Source organism: Nerophis lumbriciformis, linkage group LG25, assembly GCF_033978685.3.
Source record: "Nerophis lumbriciformis linkage group LG25, RoL_Nlum_v2.1, whole genome shotgun sequence".
Taxonomy (NCBI): Eukaryota; Metazoa; Chordata; class Actinopteri; order Syngnathiformes; family Syngnathidae; genus Nerophis; species Nerophis lumbriciformis.
Genome location: NC_084572.2, coordinates 40681039 through 40704218, shown reverse-complemented (window position 1 = coordinate 40704218; position 23180 = coordinate 40681039). Strand labels below are relative to the sequence as shown.

Below are 23180 nucleotides of genomic sequence, written 5' to 3'. Positions count from 1 at the left end.
TTTGTCTCAACCAGGGTGGGGCCAAAGTGCAACCAGGGGGGGCCGATTGGCCCGCAGTTATTTTTTATCGGCCCTTGACAGCAACATACAGTGGGGCAAAAAAGTATTTAGTCAGCCACCGATTGTGCAAGTTCTCCCACTTAAAATGATGACAGAGGTCTGTAATTTTCATCATAGGTACACTTCAACTGTGAGAGACAGAATGTGGAAAAAAAAATCCAGGAATTCACATTGTAGGAATTTTAAAGAATTTATTTGTAAATGATGGTGGAAAATAAGTATTTGGTCACTCCAAACAAGGAAGATCTCTGGCTCTCACATACCTGTAACTTCTTCTTTAAGAAGCTCTTCTGTCCTCCACTTGTTACCTGTATTAATGGCACCTGTTTGAACTGGTTATCTGTATAAAAGACACCTGTCCACAGCCTCAAACAGTCAGACTCCAAACTCCACTATGGCCAAGACCAAAGAGCTGTCGAAGGACACCAGGAAAATAATTGTAGACCTGCACCAGACTGTGAAGAGTGAATCTACAATAGGCAAGCGGCTTGGTGTGAAAAAATCAACTGTGGGAGCAATTATCAGAAAATAGAAGACATACAAGACCACTGATAATCTCCCTCGATCTGGGGCTCCACGCAAGATCTTATCCCGTGGGGTCAAAATGATCATGAGAATGGTGAGTAAAAATCCCAGAACCACACGGGGGGACCTGGTGAATGACCTGCAGAGAGCTGGGACCAAAGTAACAAAGGTTACCATCAGTAACACACTACGCCGACAGGGAATCAAATCCTGCAGTGCCAGACGTGTCCCCCTGCTTAAGCCAGTGCATGTCCAGGCCCGTCTGAAGTTTGCCAGAGAGCACATGGATGATACAGCAGAGGATTGGGAGAATGTCATGTGGTCAGATGAAACCAAAATAGAACTTTTTGGTATAAACTCAACTCATCGTGTTTGGAGGAAGAAAAATACTGAGTTGCATCCCAAGAACACCATACCTACTGTGAAGCATGGGGGTGGAAACATCATGCTTTGGGGCTGTTTTTCTGCTAAGGGGACAGGCCGACTGATCCGTGTTAAGGAAAGAATGAACGGGGCCATGTATCGTGAGATTTTGAGCCAAAACCTCCTTCCATCAGTGAGAGCTTTGAAGATGAAACGTGGCTGGGTCTTCCAGCATGACAATGATCCCAAACACACCGCCCGGGCAACGAAGGAGTGGCTCCGTAAGAAGCATTTGAAAGTCCTGGAGTGGCCTAGCCAGTCTCCAGACCTCAACCCCATAGAAAATCTGTGGAGGGAGTTGAAAGTCTGTGTTGCTCGGCGACAGCCCCAAAACATCACTGCTCTCGAGAAGATCTGCATGGAGGAATGGGCCAAAATATCAGCTACTGTGTGTGCAAACCTGGTAAAGACCTATAGTAATCGTTTGACCTCTGTTATTACCAACAAAGGTTATATTACAAAGTATTGAGTTGAATTTTTGTTATTGACCAAATACTTATTTTCCACCATAATTTACAAATACATTCTTTAAAAATCCTACAATGTGAGTTCCTGGATTTTTTTTTCACATTCTGTCTCTCACAGTTGAAGTGTACCTATGATGAAAATTACAGACCTCTGTCATCATTTTAAGTGGGAGAACTTGCACAATCGGTGGCTGACTAAATACTTTTTTGCCCCACTGTATGTGGGATCTGTACCGAGGATGTCGTTGTGGCTTGTGCGGCCCTTTGAGACACTTGTGATTCAGGGCTATATAAATAAACATTGATTGATTGATATCACAATAATAGTCATTTTATTTGTGCAAATTAAAAAAAAAAAGGATTAATCACAAGTATTAATCACTTGCATAATTTTAATTAACTTAAACATCCCAATTAATGAAAAAAAAAAGACTTTTTAGACACAAATGCAATGTTTGAATAGATTAGAAAATACTAAATTAATCTGTATATATCCATGATTTATGCAATATTTGTTTGTGATTAATCACACGAGTTAACTTATTTTTGACAGCCCGAATTAAATTCCACTAATTTCCTGTCACCTGTAACACAAAGCTATCAGCTAGCTTAGTAATAAACATCTTTAATGTACAAAACCTATCAAAGTGGCCCCTGTTGGATAAAGTTTGGTCCCCCCTGATCTGAACTCATGCGTGTGATGTTCTCTATAAAAGCAGTATCAATGCTGACTGAGCAGTTAGTAATTACTTTCTCATGCACCCCACATGATTAAAAGGTCCAACTTTATAATGGCTTGTTGGTGAAATAACAGCAGGCTAGAATTGGAGCATAAAGGAATCATCTTTCTGCTGGCTCATGTGACTAATGAGGGGGACAAAGTACATTTAGTTGTGATTCTAGCAGCTGTGTGGCACTTCTTTACAAGTGGAATAAAGCAGTGGGAAGGTTTGATGTGTAGAAAGAGTTTGTGGATACAAGAATAGTCTCACAGGCATGGTAAGGTGTGGAGTGTCAGCCCTGAGAGGAGACAAAGAGGAGATTAAGTCAGATCAAGACAGAGGAGGCTGCATGTGAACTGACCGTGGTGGCGGTGGGTGGTCGCGTGTCGTAGTTGAACAGGCCTTTGTAGCGACCCTTTTCCTCCTTCTCCTTGCTGCGGATACGGTCCTCCATGGCGCGCAGCTCCTTGGCCACGGAAGGTCCCAGGGAGGGGTCCAGCTCCAACACTTTGCCAAAGTCTGCCCGGGCCTCCGTCTCGTTCCACACCGCGGCGTGGGCCTTGGCTCGCTTGTAGTAGGCCTTCACGTTGTCTGCGGGACAAGATGGTCATGTTGTGACGGAAAACACTTTCTCTGCTGGCCTAACATAACCAGAAATCATCATTAGGGACCGCAATGTCCCTTTGGGACAGAGGACCCTATTGTATTTCGTGTGTTTTATTATTATTCCGCCGCCTCTTTGAGCTGTAATTTGACCCCCTTAACATGCTTCAAAACTCACCATATTTGACACACACATCAGGACTGGTGAAATTTGCCATCGAATCAAAAAACCAAACCCCAAAACTCAAAATTGCGCTCTAGCGCCCCCTAGGAAAAAACACAGACAAAACTGCTTGTAACTTCCAGTATGAATGTCGTAGAGACATGAAACTAAAGCCTATATGTAGGTCTGACTTAGACCTAGATTTCATACATTGATATTCTTCAGCAAAAATCAACAGGAAGTTGGCAATTCCCCCTTCAAAACAAAATTTTAGTAAAAACAGTCACTTTTGCCTCTTTGAGCTGTAATTTGACCCCCTCAACATGCTTCAAAACTCACCGAACTGGACACACACAATAGGAGTGGCAAAAATTGCGATTTGATTAAAAAAAACCAACCCCAAAACTCAAAATTGCGCTCTAGCGCCCCCTAGGAAGAAAACACAGACACAAGTGCTCCTAGGAAGAAAACTCAGACAAAACTGCCTGTAACTTCCAGTAGGAATGTCTTAGAGACATGAAACAAAAACCTCTATGTAGGTCTCACTTAGACCTACCGTATTTTCCGCACCATAAGGCGCCCTGGGTTATAAGCCGCGCCTTCAATGAACGGCATATTTCAAAACTTTGTCCACCTATAAGCCGCCCCGTGTTATAAGCCGCATCTAACTGCGCTAAAGGAATGTCAAAAAAACAGTCAGATAGGTCAGTCAAACTTTAATAATATATTAAAAACCAGCGTGATGTGGGCGCGCATGGAGTCGTATATCAACATGGACGGAGCTGCGTGAAAAAAGCCACCCAGCCTCTTCGCGTAAACTTAAACTTACCTTAACCACTCGCTCATCTTTTCTTCATCCATCCCTTCGAGTTAGCTTTTATGATGACGCCGGCTGGAAAGGTCTCTTTTGGCAAGGTCTTCCTTTTGAATATCACCATGGGTGGAAGTTTCTGGCCATTAGCATGGCAAGCTAGAACCACAGTGAAGGATGACTTCTCATTCCCTGTGGTGCGAATATTCACCGTACGTGCTCCCGTTGTATCCACAGTGCGGTTCACAGGAATATCAAAAGTCAGTGGAACCTCGTCCATGTTGATAATGTTCTCTGGCCGGATCTTTTTTTCAGCTATCTTGTTTTTACAATATGCACGGAAAGTAGCCAGCTTTTCTTGAAAGTCTTTAGGCAGTTGCTGTGAAATAGTAGTCCGTGTGCGGATGGAGAGATTGCGTCTTTTCATGAACCAGAAACCTGTCGCTTAGTAGGAGCCATTTTGTGGTCTTTACAGATGTAAACACACAAAGGAAATGAAACGTAATATCCGCGCGCTTCTTCTTCTTCTACGCGGGCGGGTGGTTGCTTACAGTAGAAGAAGAAGCGCTTCCTGTTCTATGGGGGCGGGTGCTTACCTTGGCGGTTGCTTGCGTAGAAGAAGAAGCACTTCCTCTTCTACCGGGAAAAAAGATGGCGGCTGTTTACCGTAGTTGCGAGACCTAAACTTTATGAAAATGAATCTTAATATTAATCCATATATAAAGCGCACCGGGTTATAAGCCGCACTGTCAGCTTTTGAGTAAATTTGTGGTTTTTAGGTGCGGCTAATAGTGCGGAAAATACGGTACATTTCATAAATTGACAACCCCCAGCAACAATCAACAGGAAGTTTGCAATTCCCCCTTCAAAACAAAGGTTTTGTAAAAACCGGTCACCTTTTTTCAAACATGATCTCCTCTGAGCGCGTTTGTCGTGTCGGCTTCAAACTAGCACAGGAGAGAGATTGAACCCTTCTAATTAAAAGTTGACCAAAGAGTTTTAATTACTGCTCCGGTTTGGATTTTATGTGCCGTCAAAGTCGGTCCCGTCCATCGCTGCTTGCAGCTTTAATTTTAATGGACTTTCTCTAAAGTATTCATATTCTCTTCATGTCATATTATGCTCCTCTCGGTGTTGTTGTTTTTAGCTTAGACTTTGTATCCAATCTAGCATGACGGAGCTGACTTACCTTCATATTTGAAGGTGAGTGAGGAGCAGTGTTCAATGACTTCGTAGTACTGGCCCTGCAGTAACTGGCATTGGCAGTAGTTGAGGAGCAGAGGTGTGATCATGTGGTCCAGCTTGATCCAAGCTTCATCTCCTGGTTGCTCCTGGAAACGGGGACAAAAGGTGTGGCGATGCTGGCAAAGTACAAGTCAGGACGACAAAGACGTCATCAACCTTCATCTGTAGATTCTTCAGGCAGGCGATGCCATTGTAGTATTTCTCCGTGGCCTCCTTTATTCGGCCTTGTTTGAAGAGGGCGTTGCCCTCCTCGTGGATGTGGGGCACAAACGCCAACTTCTCCTCGTCCGTCATGGCCCACACGTCCAGCTGGAACGAGCCTGGAGGAAGAACCTGAACACAGAATTGGAGCTCAGCATCAACATTCATCTTAAATGCAGACAAATGTTGATGTGTACAGTCAAGTACATTAAATGTGTCTATCGGCACCAAACACAACAATAGAGCAATTCCTCATTATGCACCAGCGAGGTTGCATTCACGAACACCCGGAATTTGGAGCATCAAACATTACAAGTCAAGTACCGTATTTGTCGGAGTACAAGTCGCATCGGAGTATAAGTCGCACCGGCCGAAAATGCATAATGAAGAAGGAAAAAAAACATATTCTGCAAGTAAAACGATTCGAAAGTTAAACAGTTTTTATTAAAAAAAATTCCAAGTACATAACATTTTTGTTCATGTAAAAAAACAATTCACAAGTATAAAAAACACTTTTCTGCAAGGAAAAACGACTTGCAACTAAAAACAAAACAATTTCTTCAATTGAAAAAACAATTCCCAAGTAAAAAAAACCTACTTCTGAAAGTAAAAAAATTATGCAAGCAATTATGAAAACAAATTTCTGCAGGAAAAAAAATGATTCGTACGTTGAAAAATATGTTCTAATTAAAAAGGAAAATTAACAGGAAAAAAAAGAATTCCGCAGGTAAATTTTTTTTAAATTCTGCAAGTAAAAAAAGACATTCGCGAGTATACAAATAATTTTCTGAGAGTAAAAAAAAATAATGATTTGCGGGGGGGGGGAAATTCTTGCAGTTACCAAAAAATTATTAGTTAGTAAAACAAAAACTTATATATTTTCTGCAGGTAAAAAAACGATATGCAAGAAAAAAAAAATCTGCAGGTACAAAAAAACGATTCGTAAGTAAAAAGAAAAATATTCTGCAAGTAAAACGATTTGCGGGTATAAAAAAATTTCATGACGATTTGCAAGGGAAAAAAATGATCTGCAAGTGAAAAAACGATTTGCAAGGAAAAAAAAAATTTTCTGCAAGTAAAACGATGTGAAAGTTAAACAGTTTTTATAAAAAAAATTCCAAGTACATAACATTTTTGTTCATGTAAAAAAACAATTCACAAGTATAAAAAACACTTTTCTGCAAGGAAAAACGACTTGCAACTAAAAACAAAACAATTTCTTCAATTGAAAAAACAATTCCCAAGTAAAAAAAACCTACTTCTGAAAGTAAAAAAATTATGCAAGCAATTATGAAAACAAATTTCTGCAGGAAAAAAAATGATTCGTACGTTGAAAAATATGTTCTAATTAAAAAGGAAAATTAACAGGAAAAAAAAGAATTCCGCAGGTAAATTTTTATTAAATTCTGCAAGTAAAAAAAACATTTGTGAGTATACAAATAATTTTCTGAGAGTAAAAAAAAATAACGATTTGCGGGGGGGGGAAAATTCTTGCAGTTACCAAAAAATTATTCGTTAGTAAAACAAAAACTTATATATTTTCTGCAGGTAAAAAAACGATATGCAAGAAAAAAAAAATTCTGCAGGTACAAAAAAACGATTCGTAAGTAAAAAGAAAGAAATTCTGCAAGTAAAACGATTTGCGGGTAAAAAAAATTCATTACTTATTTATTACGATTTGCAAGTGAAAAAACGATTTGCAAGAAAAAAAAAACATTTTCTGCAAGTAAAACGATGTGAAAGTTAAACAGTTTCATAAAAAATGTTACAAGTTCATAACATTTTTGTTCATGTAAAAAAAACAATTCACAAGTATAAAAAACACTTTTCTGCAAGGAAAAACGACTTGCAACTAAAAACAAAACAATTTCTTCAATTGAAAAAACAATTCCCAAGTAAAAAAAAACCGACTTCTGAAAGTAAAAAAATTATGCAAGCAATTATGAAAACAAATTTCTGCAGGAAAAAAAATTATTCGTACGTTGAAAAATATGTTCTAATTAAAAAGGAAAATTAACAGGAAAAAAAAAGAATTCCGCAGGTAAATTTTTTTTAAATTCTGCAAGTAAAAAAAGACATTCGCGAGTATACAAATAATTTTCTGAGAGTAAAAAAAAATAACGATTTGCGGGGGGGGGGAATTCTTGCAGTTACCAAAAAATTATTCGTAAGTAAAACAAAAACGTATATATTTTCTGCAGGTAAAAAAACGATATGCAAGAAAAAAAAAATTCTGCAGGTACAAAAAAACGATTCGTAAGTAAAAAGAAAGAAATTCTGCAAGTAAAACGATTTGCGGGTATAAAAAAATTTCATGACGATTTGCAAGGGAAAAAAATGATCTGCAAGTGAAAAAACGATTTGCAAGAAAAAAAAAACATTTTCTGCAAGTAAAACGATTCGAAAGTTAAACAGTTTTTATAAAAAAAAATTCCAAGTACATAACATTTTTGTTCATGTAAAAAAACAATTCACAAGTATAAAAAACACTTTTCTGCAAGGAAAAACGACTTGCAACTAAAAACAAAACAATTTCTTCAATTGAAAAAACAATTCCCAAGTAAAAAAAACCTACTTCTGAAAGTAAAAAAATTATGCAAGCAATTATGAAAACAAATTTCTGCAGGAAAAAAAATGATTCGTACGTTGAAAAATATGTTCTAATTAAAAAGGAAAATTAACAGGAAAAAAAAGAATTCCGCAGGTAAATTTTTTTTAAATTCTGCAAGTAAAAAAAGACATTCGCGAGTATACAAATAATTTTCTGAGAGTAAAAAAAAAATAACGATTTGCGGGGGGGGGAAAATTCTTGCAGTTACCAAAAAATTATTCGTAAGTAAAACAAAAACTTATATATTTTCTGCAGGTAAAAAAACGATATGCAAGAAAAAAAAATTCTGCAGGTACAAAAAAACGATTCGTAAGTAAAAAGAAAAATATTCTGCAAGTAAAACGATTTGCGGGTATAAAAAAATTTCATGACGATTTGCAAGGGTGAAAAAACGATTTGCAAGAAAAAAAACACATTTTCTGCAAGTAAAACGATGTGAAAGTTAAACAGTTTTTATAAAAAAAATTCTAAGTACATAACATTTTTGTTCATGTAAAAAAACAATTCACAAGTATAAAAAACACTTTTCTGCAAGGAAAAACGACTTGCAACTAAAAACAAAACAATTTCTTCAATTGAAAAAACAATTCCCAAGTAAAAAAAACCTACTTCTGAAAGTAAAAAAATTATGCAAGCAATTATGAAAACAAATTTCTGCAGGAAAAAAAATTATTCGTACTTTGAAAAATATGTTCTAATTAAAAAGGAAAATTAACAGAAAAAAAAAATTCCGCAGGTACATTTTTTTTAAATTCTGCAAGTAAAAAAAGACATTCGCGAGTATACAAATAATTTTCTGAGAGTAAAAAAAAAATAACGATTTGCGGGGGGGGGAAATTCTTGCAGTTACCAAAAAATTATTCGTAAGTAAAACAAAAACTTATATATTTTCTGCAGGTAAAAAAACGATATGCAAGAAAAAAAAAAATTCTGCAGGTACAAAAAAACGATTCGTAAGTAAAAAGAAAAAAATTCTGCAAGTAAAACGATTTGCGGGTAAAAAAATTTCATTACTTATTTATTACGATTTGCAAGTGAAAAAACGATTTGCAAGAAAAAAAAACATTTTCTGCAAGTAAAACGATGTGAAAGTTAAACAGTTTCATAAAAAATGTTACAAGTTCATAACATTTTTGTTCATGTAAAAAAACAATTCACAAGTATAAAAAACACTTTTCTGCAAGGAAAAACGACTTGCAACTAAAAACAAAACAATTTCTTCAATTGAAAAAACAATTCCCAAGTAAAAAAAAACCGACTTCTGAAAGTAAAAAAAATATGCAAGCAATTATGAAAACAAATTTCTGCAGGAAAAAAAATTATTCGTACGTTGAAAAATATGTTCTAATTAAAAAGGAAAATTAACAGGAAAAAAAAGAATTCCGCAGGTAAATTTTTTTTAAATTCTGCAAGTAAAAAAAGACATTCGCGAGGATACAAATAATTTTCTGAGAGTAAAAAAAATAACGATTTGCGGGGGGGAAAAATTCTTGCAGTTACCAAAAAATTATTTGTAAGTAAAACAAAAACTTATATATTTTCTGCAGGTAAAAAAACGATATGCAAGAAAAAAAAATTCTGCAGGTACAAAAAAACGATTCGTAAGTAAAAAGAAAAAAATTCTGCAAGTAAAACGATTTGCGGGTATAAAAAAATTTCATGACGATTTGCAAGGGTGAAAAAACGATTTGCAAGAAAAAAAAAACATTTTCTGCAAGTAAAACGATGTGAAAGTTAAACAGTTTATAAAAAAAAAATTCCAAGTACATAACATTTTTGTTCATGTAAAAAAACAATTCACAAGTATAAAAAACACTTTTCTGCAAGGAAAAACGACTTGCAACTAAAAACAAAACAATTTCTTCAATTGAAAAAACAATTCCCAAGTAAAAAAAAACCGACTTCTGGAAGTAAAAAAATTATGCAAGCAATTATGAAAACAAATTTCTGCAGGAAAAAAAATTATTCGTACATTGAAAAATATGTTCTAATTAAAAAGGAAAATTAACAGAAAAAAAAAGAATTCCGCAGGTAAATTTTTTTTAAATTCTTCAAGTAAAAAAAACATTCGCGAGTATACAAATAATTTTCTGAGAGTAAAAAAAAATAATGATTTGCGGGGGGAAAAAATTCTTGCAGTTACCAAAAAATTATTCGTAAGTAAAACAAAAACTTATATATTTTCTGCAGGTAAAAAAACGATATGCAAGAAAAAAAAATTCTGCAGGTACAAAAAACGATTCGTATGTAAAAAGAAAAAAATTCTGCAAGTAAAACGATTTGCGGGTAAAAAAATTTCATTACTTATTTATTAGGATTTGCAAGTGAAAAAACGATTTGCAAGAAAAAAAAACATTTTCTGCAAGTAAAACGATGTGAAAGTTAAACAGTTTCATAAAAAATGTTACAAGTTCATAACATTTTTGTTCATGTAAAAAAACAATTCACAAGTATAAAAAACACTTTTCTGCAAGGAAAAACGACTTGCAACTAAAAACAAAACAATTTCTTCAATTGAAAAAACAATTCCCAAGTAAAAAAAAACCGACTTCTGAAAGTAAAAAAATTATGCAAGCAATTATGAAAACAAATTTCTGCAGGAAAAAAAATGATTCGTACGTTGAAAAATATGTTCTAATTAAAAAGGAAAATTAACAGGAAAAAAAAGAATTCCGCAGGTAAATTTTTTTTAAATTCTGCAAGTAAAAAAAGACATTCGCGAGTATACAAATAATTTTCTGAGAGTAAAAAAAAAATAACGATTTGCGGGGGGGAAAAATTCTTGCAGTTACCAAAAAATTATTCGTAAGTAAAACAAAAACTTATATCTTTTCTGCAGGTAAAAAAACGATATGCAAGAAAAAAAAAAATTCTGCAGGTACAAAAAAACGATTCGTAAGTAAAAAGAAAGAAATTCTGCAAGTAAAACGATTTGCGGGTAAAAAAATTTCATTACTTATTTATTACGATTTGCAAGTGAAAAAACGATTTGCAAGAAAAAAAAAAAACATTTTCTGCAAGTAAAACGATGTGAAAGTTAAACAGTTTCATAAAAAATGTTACAAGTTCATAACGTTTTTGTTCATGTAAAAAAACAATTCACAAGTATAAAAAACACTTTTCTGCAAGGAAAAACGACTTGCAACTAAAAACAAAACAATTTCTTCAATTGAAAAAACAATTCCCAAGTAAAAAAAAAACCGACTTCTGAAAGTAAAAAAATTATGCAAGCAATTATGAAAAAAAATTTCTGCAGGAAAAAAAATTATTCGTACATTGAAAAATATGTTCTAATTAAAAAGGAAAATTAACAGAAAAAAAAAGAATTCCGCAGGTAAATTTTTTTTAAATTCTGCAAGTAAAAAAAACAGTCGGGAGTATACAAATAATTTTCTGAGAGTAAAAAAAAATAACGATTTGCAGGGGGAGAAAATTCTTGCAGTTACCAAATATTTTATATTTTCTGCAGGTAAAAAAACGATATGCAAGAAAAAAAAATTCTGCAGGTACAAAAAACGATTCGTATGTAAAAAGAAAAAAATTCTGCAAGTAAAACGATTTGCGGGTAAAAAAATTTAATTACTTATTTATTACGATTTGCAAGTGAAAAAACAATTTGCAAGAAAAAAAAACATTTTCTGCAAGTAAAACGATGTGAAAGTTAAACAGTTTCATAAAAAATGTTACAAGTTCATAACATTTTTGTTCATGTAAAAAAACAATTCACAAGTGTAAAAAAAATATTTTCTTCATGCAAAAATCAATTATGAGTAAAAACAACTATTGTATTTTTCGGAGTATAAGTCGCACCGGCCAAAAATGCATAATGAAGAAGGAAAAAAAACATATATAAGTCGCACTGGAGTATAAGTCGCATTTTTTGGGGAAATGTATTTGATAAAAGCCAACAGCAAGAATAGACATTTGAAAGGCAATTTAAAATAAATAAAGAGGCTGAATAAGTGTACGTTATATGAGGCATAAATAACCAACTGGTATGTTAACGTAACATATTATGGTAAGAGTCATTCAAATAACTATAACATATAGAACATGCTATACAATCTGTCACTCCTAATCGCTAAATCCCATGAAATCTTATACGTCTAGTCTCTTACGTCAATGAGATAAATAATATTATAATGTGTTCATCATTTCACACATAAGTCGCTCCTGAGTATAAGTCGCACCCCCGGCCAAACTATGAAAAAAACTGCCACATATTTCATTCATTCACAACTCCTCCAACACGAACATTATTCTTTTTGCACTTTTGGCTTCTTATTAAATAACTTTTTTAAATAGATTCAATCTTGCACGTGGAAACTTTAAGTGTGGGCTTTAGTTGATATAACACTCCCGTCAGGGGGTGCATTCTACGCCGGGGGTGCATTATCCGGCACAACACCTGAAACTTGGAGCTTCGGCTGAAGAACAGAACGGCCGACTTTGACTGTTTTTCGCTGGCTTTGGATGAGAGCTGTGATGTACGTGACACCGCCCAGCTGCTCATCTTCTTGCGTGGGATAACTGCTGACTTTCAAATCACGGAGGAGCTGGCAGCCATGCAGGACAACCACAGGTAATGACTTGTTCACATAGGTAAATGCGTGTTTGGACATGTTCGGACTGAAATGGGACAAGCTGGCAGGTGTGATAACAGACGGGGAAAAATGTTGGACTTTTAAAGAGGATGCAGGATAAACTTTAAATGAACCCCATACTTGCCAACCCTCCCGGATTTTCCGGGAGACTCCCGAAATTCAGCGCCTGTCCCGAAAACCTCCCGGGACAAATTTTCTCCCGAAAAACTCCCGAAATTCAGGCGGACCTGAGTGACGTGTTGACAACACACAACAACAGTGTCTACCGTAAAGCAGTTGGTCTGCCGTAAACAGCAATGTTGTGACACTTTTAAACAGGACAATACTGCCATCTACTGTACATGCATATGTGACCCACCCATAATGTGTCACATTTTTGTGTTGATTTATTTATTTTATTTTGTGGTTTGAATTCGTTTTTGGAGCTGTCATTACACATTTATCAGTATTCACATTGGTCAGTAGGGGGCAGTAGGGTGTTTCTTCCCAATTGAATGCTATCACCTGCAGACCGGAAGTGTCTTGTCATTCTGATGAGCGCGACCAGTCTGTGAACAATCGAAACGTCCTGTGTGCTTTTTCCTCCTGTATAACAGGTTAGTTTTGGTGAATCAACTCACTGAATAATATCCATGTGATCTTTATAAGTTTAAGTACACATTCTGATGGTGGAGCCTAACTCTAAAGTGTGTGTGAGTTGTAGTTTGTATTTGTGAATGAATCCAGTGCACAGCTGCAGTAATCAATACAAAAAGGCGACGCGAGTGCGCAATGTTTATATAGGAACTTCTGATCCTAATTCAGACTCCCAAATTAGAGCTCCCGTTTTCTTATTGATTTTATAATGTATATTTGTATAATGTGTGTGTTCTGAAATAGTGACAGAGAATAGAACATGGATGGACAATTCAACCCTTAACTCAACAATGAGTAGATGAGTGTTATGTGTGAGTATATGTGTAAATAAATGAACACTGAAATTCAAGTATTTATTTATTTATTTATATATATATATATATATATATATATATCTAGAATTCACTGAAAGTCAAGTATTTCTTATACATATATATCTTAACCACGCCCCCCGACCCACCCCCGACCACGCCCCCCACCCCCACCTCCCGAAATCGGAGGTCGGCAAGTATGTTTTAAGTGTTTTGGTCCTAAATGATCTCTGTAAGATATTACAGCTTGTTGCTGAGATTTGATGACCTATATTGAGTAAAACATGCTTGAAACTAGAATATCAAGTGTTGCAAAGCTGTGTCATCAACACTCACAAGTAGAAAACTACTTTTTTAAAGTCATCATTTCTTATTTCAAGCATGAACAAAAAAAATCATGATTTTGACACAATTGTGTCTCATAATTACAACAGATGACAGCCAAATGCTGTTTTATTTTCAATGAAACAATAGAAAACATGTACTCATACAGTAGTACAGTTGGCACAGTACAGTAAACTGACAGTTAATATTTAAACATTTAACATTTCTGACTATTTTGAACAGAAATAGTTCATGCACATTCAGGTAAATTCTTCAAAATTACAATTAAAAAAAATGTGGCTGGGGGCCGGGCTGTATATATGCGCACTAATTGACTGAAAGAGCACGCACTTGGCGCGATGATGTCATGTTATCCATGGAAAAATGCATTTTTAGACAATATGATTTGCCTGAGCGGCTAGGAGACCCCGAGAGTAACAAGCGCTTGCCTTGTTGCCTTTCCATTAAGAACAATAAACTAGTTTTTAGTATAAGTTTGCCGATTTCAAGAAATGTAATATCATTATGTCAAGATAATGGCACTAGCATTTACTTCATTTAAGAATATGTTTCAACATATTGAGCAAAAAGGTCTTGTGTTTGTTTTTCTACCAAGAAAAGTGCACTTGTTATTAGTGAGAATATACTTATTTTAAACTACTTTTGGGTTCATTGAGGTTAGCTAATTAGGGCCCGCATGTCCCATTGTATAAGGACTCCCAAAGGGAGTCCTTATGCAATGGGACATAAGGACCTATTGAATTTGTAAGGTTTTGTTATTCTTTATTCTTCCGCCGCCACTTTAAACTGTAATTTGACCCACTTAACATGCTTCAAAACTCACCATATTTGACCCACACATCAGGACCTGCGAAAATTGCCTTTAAAAAAAAAAAAACGAACCACAAAACTCAAAATTGCGCTCTAGCGCCCCCTAGGAAAAACAAAACTAGACTGCCTGTAACTCCCACTAGGAAGGTCAGAGAGACATGAAACAAAAACCTCTATGTAGGTTTGACTTAGACCTAGTTTTCTTAATTGTATATCCTCAGGCAAAAAGGAAGTTGGCAATTCCCCCTTCAAGACAAAAAAGTACTAAAAACAGTCACTTTTGCCTTTTTGAGCTGTAATTTGACCCCCTTAACATGCTTCAAAACTCACCAAACTGAACGCACAAATCAGGACTGGCAAAAATTGCAATCTAATAAAAAAACCTAACCCCAAATTTAAAAATTGCGCTCTAGAGCAATTTTTGAATAAAACGGAGAAAAAACTGCTCCTCGGAAGAAAAAAATGACAAAACTGCCTTTAACTCCCACTGGGAAGGTCGGAGAGACATGAAACAAAATCCTCTCCGTAGGTCTCACTTAGACCTACATTTCATAAATTGACAACCCCCAGCAAAAATCTACAAGAAGCTTGCTATTCCCCCTTCAACACAACATTTTTGTAAAAACCGGTCACCTTTCTTCAAACATTATCTCCTCTGAGCGTGTTTGTTGTTTCGGCTTCAAACTAACACAGGAGAGAGAGATTGAACCCTTTTGATTAAAAGTTATCGAAAGAGTTTTAATACCGGCTCCGGTTTGGATTTTATGACCCTTCAAAGAGCCGCTGCGCTGATGCTGCTGTTTTTTCAAGAAGGCTGCTTAAAAGCAGGAAGCACCAGCGTGCCCACACAATGCAGACAAGGTAGGTACACTAGACAAAAGTATTGGGACAATTCGGACTAAAAGTAGACAAAAGTATTGGGACACTTATGACTACCACTGGACAAAAGTATTGGGACACTTGGGACTCCAACTTGACAAAAGTATTGGGACACTTATGACGAAAACTTGACTAAAGTATTGGGACACTTACACTGGACAAAAGTATTGGGACACTTAGGATTACACCTTGACAAAAGTATTGGGACACTTAGTAACACCACTGAACAAAAGTATTGGGACACTTCGGACTAAACGTAGACAAAAGTATTGGGACACTTAAGCCTACCACTTGACAAAAGTATTGGGACACTTACACTGGACTAAAGTTTTGGGACACTTAGGACTACAACTTGACAAAAGTATTGGGACACTTAGGACTATAACTTGACAAATGTATTGGCCACTTGGGACTAAAACTTGACAAAACTCTTGGAACTCTTAGGACTACAACTGGCCAAAAGTATTGGGATGCTTACACTGGACAAAAGTTTTGGGACACTTAGGACTACAACTGGACAAAAATATTGGGACACATAGGACTACCACTGGACAAAAGTATTGGGACACTTACACTGGCCAAAATTATTGGGACACTTAGGACTACAACTGGACAAAAATATTGGGACACATAGGACTACCACTGGACAAAAGTATTGGGACACTTACACTGGCCAAAATTATTGGGACACTTAGGACTACAACTTGACAAAAGTATTGGGACACTTAGGACTACCACTGGACAAAAGTATTGGGACACTTACACTGGCCAAAATTATTGGGACACTTAGGACTACAACTTGACAAAAATATTGGGACACATAGGACTACCACTGGACAAAAGAATTGGGATGCTTACACTGGACAAAAGTTTTGGGACACTTAGGACTACCACTGGACAAAAGTATTGGGACACTTACACTGGCCAAAATTATTGGGACACTTAGGACTACAACTTGACAAAAGTATTGGGACACTTAGGACTAGCACCTGCCAAATACGCGGGCCCGACCAATGCTGCTTGCAGCTTTAATTATTCTTTATTATTCCGCAGCTTTGCGCGGTACTTTGACCCTCTTAACATGCTTCAAAACTCACCAAATTTGACGCACACATAAATAAACTCGAACAAAACTCTTTGGTAAAAACACCAAACCCCAAAACTCAAAATTGCGCTCTAGCGCCCCCTACAAAGTAAACTTTTTCTAACTCCCAGTACGAATGTCGTAGAGACATGAAACGAAAACCTCTATGTAGGTCTCACTTAGACTTAAATTTTATTAATTTATTTCCTCGGCCAAAAATCTACAGGAAGTTCGCTATTCCCCCTTCAACACTAAATTTTAGTAAAATCAGTCACTTTTGCCTCTTTGAGCTGTAATTTGACCCCCTTAACACGCTTCAAAACTCACCAAACTGAACACACACATCAGGACTGGCTAAAATTACGATCTAATGAAAAAACCTAACCCCAAATCTAAAAATTGCGCTCTAGAGCAATTTTTGAATAAAACGGAGACAAAACTGCTCCTCTGAAGAAAAAAAAAAGACAAAACTGCCTGTAACTCACACTGGGAAGGTCGGAGAGACATGAAACAAAAACCCCTATGTAGGGCTCACTTAGACCTACATTTCATAAATTGACAACCCACAGCAAAAACCAACAGGAACTTTGCTATTCCCCCTTCAAAACAAATTTTTTTGTAAAAACCGGTCACCTTCCTTCAAAAACTATCTCCTCTGAGCGCGTTTGTCGTTTCGCCTTCAAACTAACACAGGAGAGAGATTGAACCCTTGTGATTACAATGACAGAAGCGCTTTTTTTCTAACTGCTCCGGTTTTGATTTTATGACCCTTCAAAGACCCGCTGCGCTGATGCTGCTGCGCTGCTGTTTTTTTAAGATGGCTGCTTTAAAGCAGGAAGCACCAGCGTGCCCACACAATGCAGACAAGGTAGGTACACTAGACAAAAGTCTTGGGACAATTCGGACTAAAAGTAGACAAAAGTATTGGGACACTTAGGACTATCACTGGACAAAAGTATTGGGACATTTAGGACTAGCACCTGCCAAAAATGCGGGCCCGACCAATGCTGCTTGCAGCTTTAATTGTAATTGTTTTCTTATTTTTGAACACTGACTTTTTGCAGTGTGTACTGTTTACACGAACTGATGAGCAAGCAAATAAATAAATAAGCAAGTCACACACCTCCAGAAGGTGAATGGTGAAGATGAGAGGCTGTGGAGTAGCCTGAAGTTGGTCCAGATCCTTGTGTCCCAGCGAGTGGTGGGAGTGGATCTGTGCAATGCCGCAACAATGCCTCTGGCCTTCCAGGGGGTCTTTCCCCACGCTGATGTTCCTCAGGGACTGGGACACCAGCGGGTAGAGTGCCGTGTGCTAACGTTTGACAAGACAAAACATCTCGGCTGTCAACAACAACAACAATAAACCACTTTTCTCATTCGGTGAGCCTCCTCACTTTGGTGTCACATGTGAAGTCTGCCATTTCTCCTTGTCTCATGGTGACCAGCACTCTCTCCCACACTGCCAGTTTGAACTTCTTGCCCAGGATCAGCTCCATGGGCTTGCTGCAGCAGCCCATGGACTTGGAGTCGTCCAGGACTGTGCCATCACACAGGCTGGTGCGGTAGTGGAAGACCACCTAATGAGAAGGTAGACACTTTTATTACAAAATGTCAGCAGCTTGGGTAAAAATGTACATTTTTCAAACACGCTTTGCTAATAACTTCATCGTATTTAACAGCAGAATTCATGAATTCCGTAAGCGGAAAACTCCACAAAGTACAAACCCCGTTTCCATATGAGTTGGGAAATTATGTTAGAAACCTCTATGTAGGTTTGACTTAGACCTAGTTTTCTTAATTGTATATCCTCGGGCAAAAATCAACAGGAAGTTGGCAATTCCCCCTTCAAGACAAAAAAGTACTAAAAACAGTCACTTTTGCCTTTTTGAGCTGTAATTTGACCCCCTTAACACGCTTCAAAACTCACCAAACTGAACGCACACATCAGGACTGGCAAAAATTGCGATCTAATAAAAAAACCTAACCCCAAATTTAAAAATTGCGCTCTAGAGCAATTTTTGAATAAAACGGAGAAAAAACTGCTCCTTGGAAGAAAAAAATGACAAAACTGCCTGTAACTCCCACTGGGAAGGTCGGAGAGACATGAAACAAAATCCTCTCCGTAGGTCTCACTTAGACCTACATTTCATAAATTGACAACCCCCAGCAAAAATCTACAAGAAGCTTGCTATTCCCCCTTCAACACAACATTTTTGTAAAAACCGGTCACCTTTCTTCAAACATTATCTCCTCTGAGCGTGTTTGTTGTTTCGGCTTCAAACTAACACAGGAGAGAGATTGAACCCTTTTGTAAATATATGTAAATAGATGTAAATATAAACGGAATACAATGATTTGCAAATCCTTTTCAAGCCATATTCAGTTGAATATGCTACAAAGACAACATATTTGATGTTCAAACTCATAAACTTTTTTTTTTTTTTTTTGCAAATAATAATTAACTTAGAATTTCATGGCTGCAACACGTGCAAAAATAGTTGGGAAAGGGCATGTTCACCACTGTGTTACATGGCCTTTCCTTTTAACAACACTCAGTAAAGGTTTGGGAACTGAGGAGACACATTTTTGAAGCTTCTCAGGTGGAATTCTTTCCCATTCTTGCTTGATGTACAGCTTAAGTTGTTCAACAGTCCGGGGGTCTCCGTTGTGCTATTTTAGGCTTCATAATGCACCAATGGGAGACAGGTCTGGACTACAGGCAGGCCAGTCTAGTACCCGCACTCTTATACTATGAAGCCACGTTGATGTAACACGTGGCTTGGCATTGTCTTGCTGAAATAAGCAGGGGCGTCCATGGTAACGTTGCTTGGATGGCAACATATGTTGCTCCAAAACCTGTATGTACCTTTCAGCATTAATGGCGCCTTCACAGATGTGTAAGTTACCCATGTCTTGGGCACTAATACACCCCCATACCATCACACATGCTGCCTTTTACACTTTGCGCCTATAATAATCCGGATGGTTCTTTTCCTCTTTGGTCCGGAGGACACGACGTCCACAGTTTCCAAAAACAAATTCGAAATGTGGACTCGTCAAACCACAGAACACTTTTCCACTTTGTATCAGTCCATCTTAGATGAGCTCAGGCCCAGCGAAGCCGACGGCGTTTCTGGGTGTTGTTGATAAAAGGTTTTCGCCTTGCATAGGAGAGTTTTAACTTGCATTTACAGATGTAGCGACCAACTGTAGTTACTGACAGTGGGTTTCTGAAGTGTTCCTGAGCCCATGTGGTGATATCCTTTACACACTGATGTCGCTTGTTGATGCAGCACAGCCTGAGGGATGGAAGGTCACGGGCTTAGCTGCTTACGTGCAGTGATTTCTCCAGATTCTCTGAACCCTTTGATGATATTACGGAGCGTAGATGGTGAAATCCCTAAATTCCTTGCAATAGCTGGTTGAGAAAGGTTTTTCTTAAGTTTGTGAATGACTGAGCATTTCATGGAATCTACTTTTATACCCAATCATGGCACCCACCTGTTCCCAATTAGCCTGTTCACCTGTGGGATGTTCCAAATAAGTGTGTGATGAGCATTCCTCAACTTTATCAGTATTTATTGCCACCTTTCCCAACTTCTTTGTCACGTGTTGCTGGCATCAAATTCTAAAGTTAATGATTATTTGCCAAAAAAAAAAAATGTTTATGAGTTTGAACATCAAATATGTTGTCTTTGTAGCATATTCAACTGAATATGGCTTGAAAAGGATTTGCAAATCATTGTACACAATTTCCCAACTCATATGGAAACGGGGTTTGTAGATGTCATCTAGCGGCGCTCACCCTCATCCGTTCCCTATTCGGGTATACGGAAACAACAGGAACAAAAGCGCATGACAAAATATAACAATTGTGCTACTTTATAATAATAGTAATTTGGTCCAACAAAATTTAAATAATAATTACGGCAAAACAAATTAATTTCCATACTTAAATAATGAGATAAGCAGACCAAATAAACACAATTCTAAAATCAACTTGACAATGAAGGTGCAAAATGACGAATATGTAAGAAATGCTTAATAAAGTGTAACAAAATAGTGCAAAAATAAAAAATGTTCAAACATGCTTTGCTAATAACAATTGTATTTAAAAGCAGAATGAATAGATGTTTAGTATCAATAAAATAACTTACAAAATATAACAATTGCGCTACTTTATATTAATAGTAATTTGGTCCAACAAAATTTAAATAATCACAGCAAAACAAATTAATTTCCATACTTAAATAATTAAATAAGCAGACCAAATAAATGTTACACAGCCGTAACTTCCTGGCAGTAAACCTGCAAAAAAATCTCTGTTCGCGTTGTCGCACTTTGCACTATTTTGTTACACTTTGTTAAGCGTTTCTTACATATTCGTCATTTTGCACCTTCATTTTGAGATTATTGTCAAGTGTTTAATGTGATTTTAGAATTGTGTTTACATTGAGTGTTTTCCATGCTTGTTTTAGAATTTCCTTTGATTGATTGATTGAAACTTTTATTAGTAGATTGCACAGTACAGCATACTTGCCAACCTTGAGACCTCCGATTTCGGGAGGTGGGGAGTGGGGGTGGGCGTGGTCGGGGTGGGACGGGGGCGTGGCTAAAAGGGGAGGAGTATATTTACAGCTAGAATTCACCAAGTCAAGTATTTCACACATATATATATATATATATATATATATATATTTATAAGAAATACTTGACGTTCAGTGAATTCTAGCTATATATATATATATATATATATATATATATATATATATATATATACTTGAATTTCAGTGTTCATTTATTTACACATATACACACACACAACACTCATCTACTCATTGTTGAGTTAAGGGTTGAATTGTCCATCCTTGTTCTATTCTCTGTCACTATTTTTCGAACCATGCTGAACACCCTCTCTGATGATGCATTGATGTGTGGCACGCACAAAAGTGCTTTCATCAAATGCACTAGATGGCAGTATTGTCCTGTTTAATAAGAGTGTCACAACATTGCTGTTTACGGCAGACGAACTGCTTTACGGTATACAAAAAAGTGACTGCTGTTGTTGTGTGTTGTTGCCGCGCTGGGAGGACGTTAATGAAACTGCCTAACAATAAACCCACATAAGAAACCAAGAACTCGCCCTCCATCATTCTATAGTTATAACGTGATTGGGCAGGTACGCTGTTTATATTGTGGAGGACCTGAGTCCGCCTGAATTTCGGGAGAAAATTTGTCCCGGGAGGTTTTCGGGAGAGGCGCTGAATTTCGGGAGTCTCCCGGAAAATTCGGGAGGGTTGGCAAGTATGCAGTACAGTACATATTCCGTACAATTGACCACTAAATGGTAACACCCCAATAAGTTTTTACACTTGTTTAAGTCGGGGTCCACGTTAATCAATTCATGGTAAAATGATAGCTGAGGGGAAAGTTACATTTAAATTGAAAACGTTTACATTTAATATATATATATATATATATATATATATATATATATATATATATATATATATATATATTTTTTTTTTTTTTTTTTTCCCTGGTCCTCATTGTCGGCAAGTCTTAAGAATAATAATTATCAATAGATATAAAACACCTATGTAGTGATACAGTTTTCAGCCATACTAATCTGGAAGGATGATTGTGCTATTATTTAAAAAAAAACAAAAAAAAACATCACATAGCATCTAATTTATTAAAAACTTTGTTTAAAAGAATATAGGATAAAACTCCAATGTGCTTTGAAAAGATCAAATATGCACTAAGAGGCCTTGCGTTTTCTGGCGTACGCTTACTGACGGCCGGTCAATTCTGACCTATCACGGCCTTAGAAACATGAGTGACGTCGTGAAGCAGCCAATCAGCAACGATAAACACACGTCATCCTGCCACGCCCCTAACTTGTGACGCAGCCAATCAGCGACGATAAACACATGCCATCCTGTCCCGCCCCCCAACTTGCCGTCAGATGAAAAAAACCACAGGAGAAAAATGACTTTTACGCGACCTAAATCATTTTAAACTTCAAGCACGCTCAACAATCATCTTCTTTCATGCATGTTTGTCTTTTATCGACGCGTCATTCATTCAGCGTCAAACTAATCCGATGTTAGTCGAGATATGGCAGCAGATACAACAAGCTAGCTTTAGCTAACCCTTCTTCGTCACGCTCGTCGTGTTTCTAGCGACATAAATCACAGCCATCACGCACAAACATCGTCATTCTACCTTTGTGCCATCGGGGAAGGTGGAAAGTTGTCCTTTACCGGGGCTGAGCAATTTCTTACTGATTCCTTCTTCGAGTAGCCGCCGAGCCTCTTCCTCCATCCTTGCTTGTCCGAGTCCTGCCGACAGACTCCGATGTTTGCCGAAGTCCGCCGATCCGTCGGTGTCGCTTTTTGGCCAAGCAGCGCCCTCTTCAGGCAGGCGGTGTTACTTACACTGCTCTTTCCTCCCAGCCAATAATACAGGTAAAAGCCAGTAAATTAGAATATTTTTAAAAACTTGATTTATTTCAGTAATTGCATTCAAAAGGTGTAACTTGTACATTATATTTATTCATTGCACACAGACTGATGCATTCAAATGTTTATTTCATTGAATTTTGATGATTTGAAGTGGCAACAAATGAAAATCCAAAATTCCGTGTGTCACAAAATTAGAATATTACTTAAGGCTAA

At 37.0% G+C, this 23180-nt stretch overlaps 1 protein-coding gene across 2 annotated transcripts; it reads right to left on the bottom strand.

Annotated features, from left to right (window-relative positions):
* Positions 1–203: 203 nt before the first annotated feature.
* aip (aryl hydrocarbon receptor interacting protein) lies at positions 204–22903 on the bottom strand. 2 transcript variants are annotated; one of them, XM_061984416.2, is made up of 7 exons: positions 22729–22903; positions 17895–18077; positions 17624–17812; positions 5176–5352; positions 4960–5105; positions 2559–2788; positions 204–2495 (listed from the first exon to the last, which is right to left on the bottom strand). In XM_061984416.2, exons 1-7 carry the CDS (start codon positions 22825–22827, stop codon positions 2464–2466), a joined length of 1056 nt encoding a protein of 351 aa, XP_061840400.1. In that variant the 5' UTR covers positions 22828–22903; the 3' UTR covers positions 204–2463. The 2 variants fall into 2 exon arrangements, with proteins under 2 accessions (XP_061840400.1, XP_061840399.1); XM_061984415.2 differs by having other exon boundaries at positions 4964–5105; positions 22729–22892.
* Between the last annotated feature and the right edge of the window lie 277 nt (positions 22904–23180).

Excerpts from the sequence above, each read along its gene's own strand:
- aip (XM_061984416.2), bottom strand. The coding sequence starts at position 22,827 with ATGGAGGAAGAGGCTCGGCGGCTACTCGAAGAAGGAATCAGTAAGAAA. Across the intron at positions 18,078-22,728 it reads CCTTCCCCGATGGCACAAAG|GTGGTCTTCCACTACCGCAC; the intron begins GTAGAATGACGA and ends CCTTCTCATTAG. Across the intron at positions 17,813-17,894 it reads ACTTCACATGTGACACCAAA|CACACGGCACTCTACCCGCT; the intron begins GTGAGGAGGCTC and ends GTCAAACGTTAG.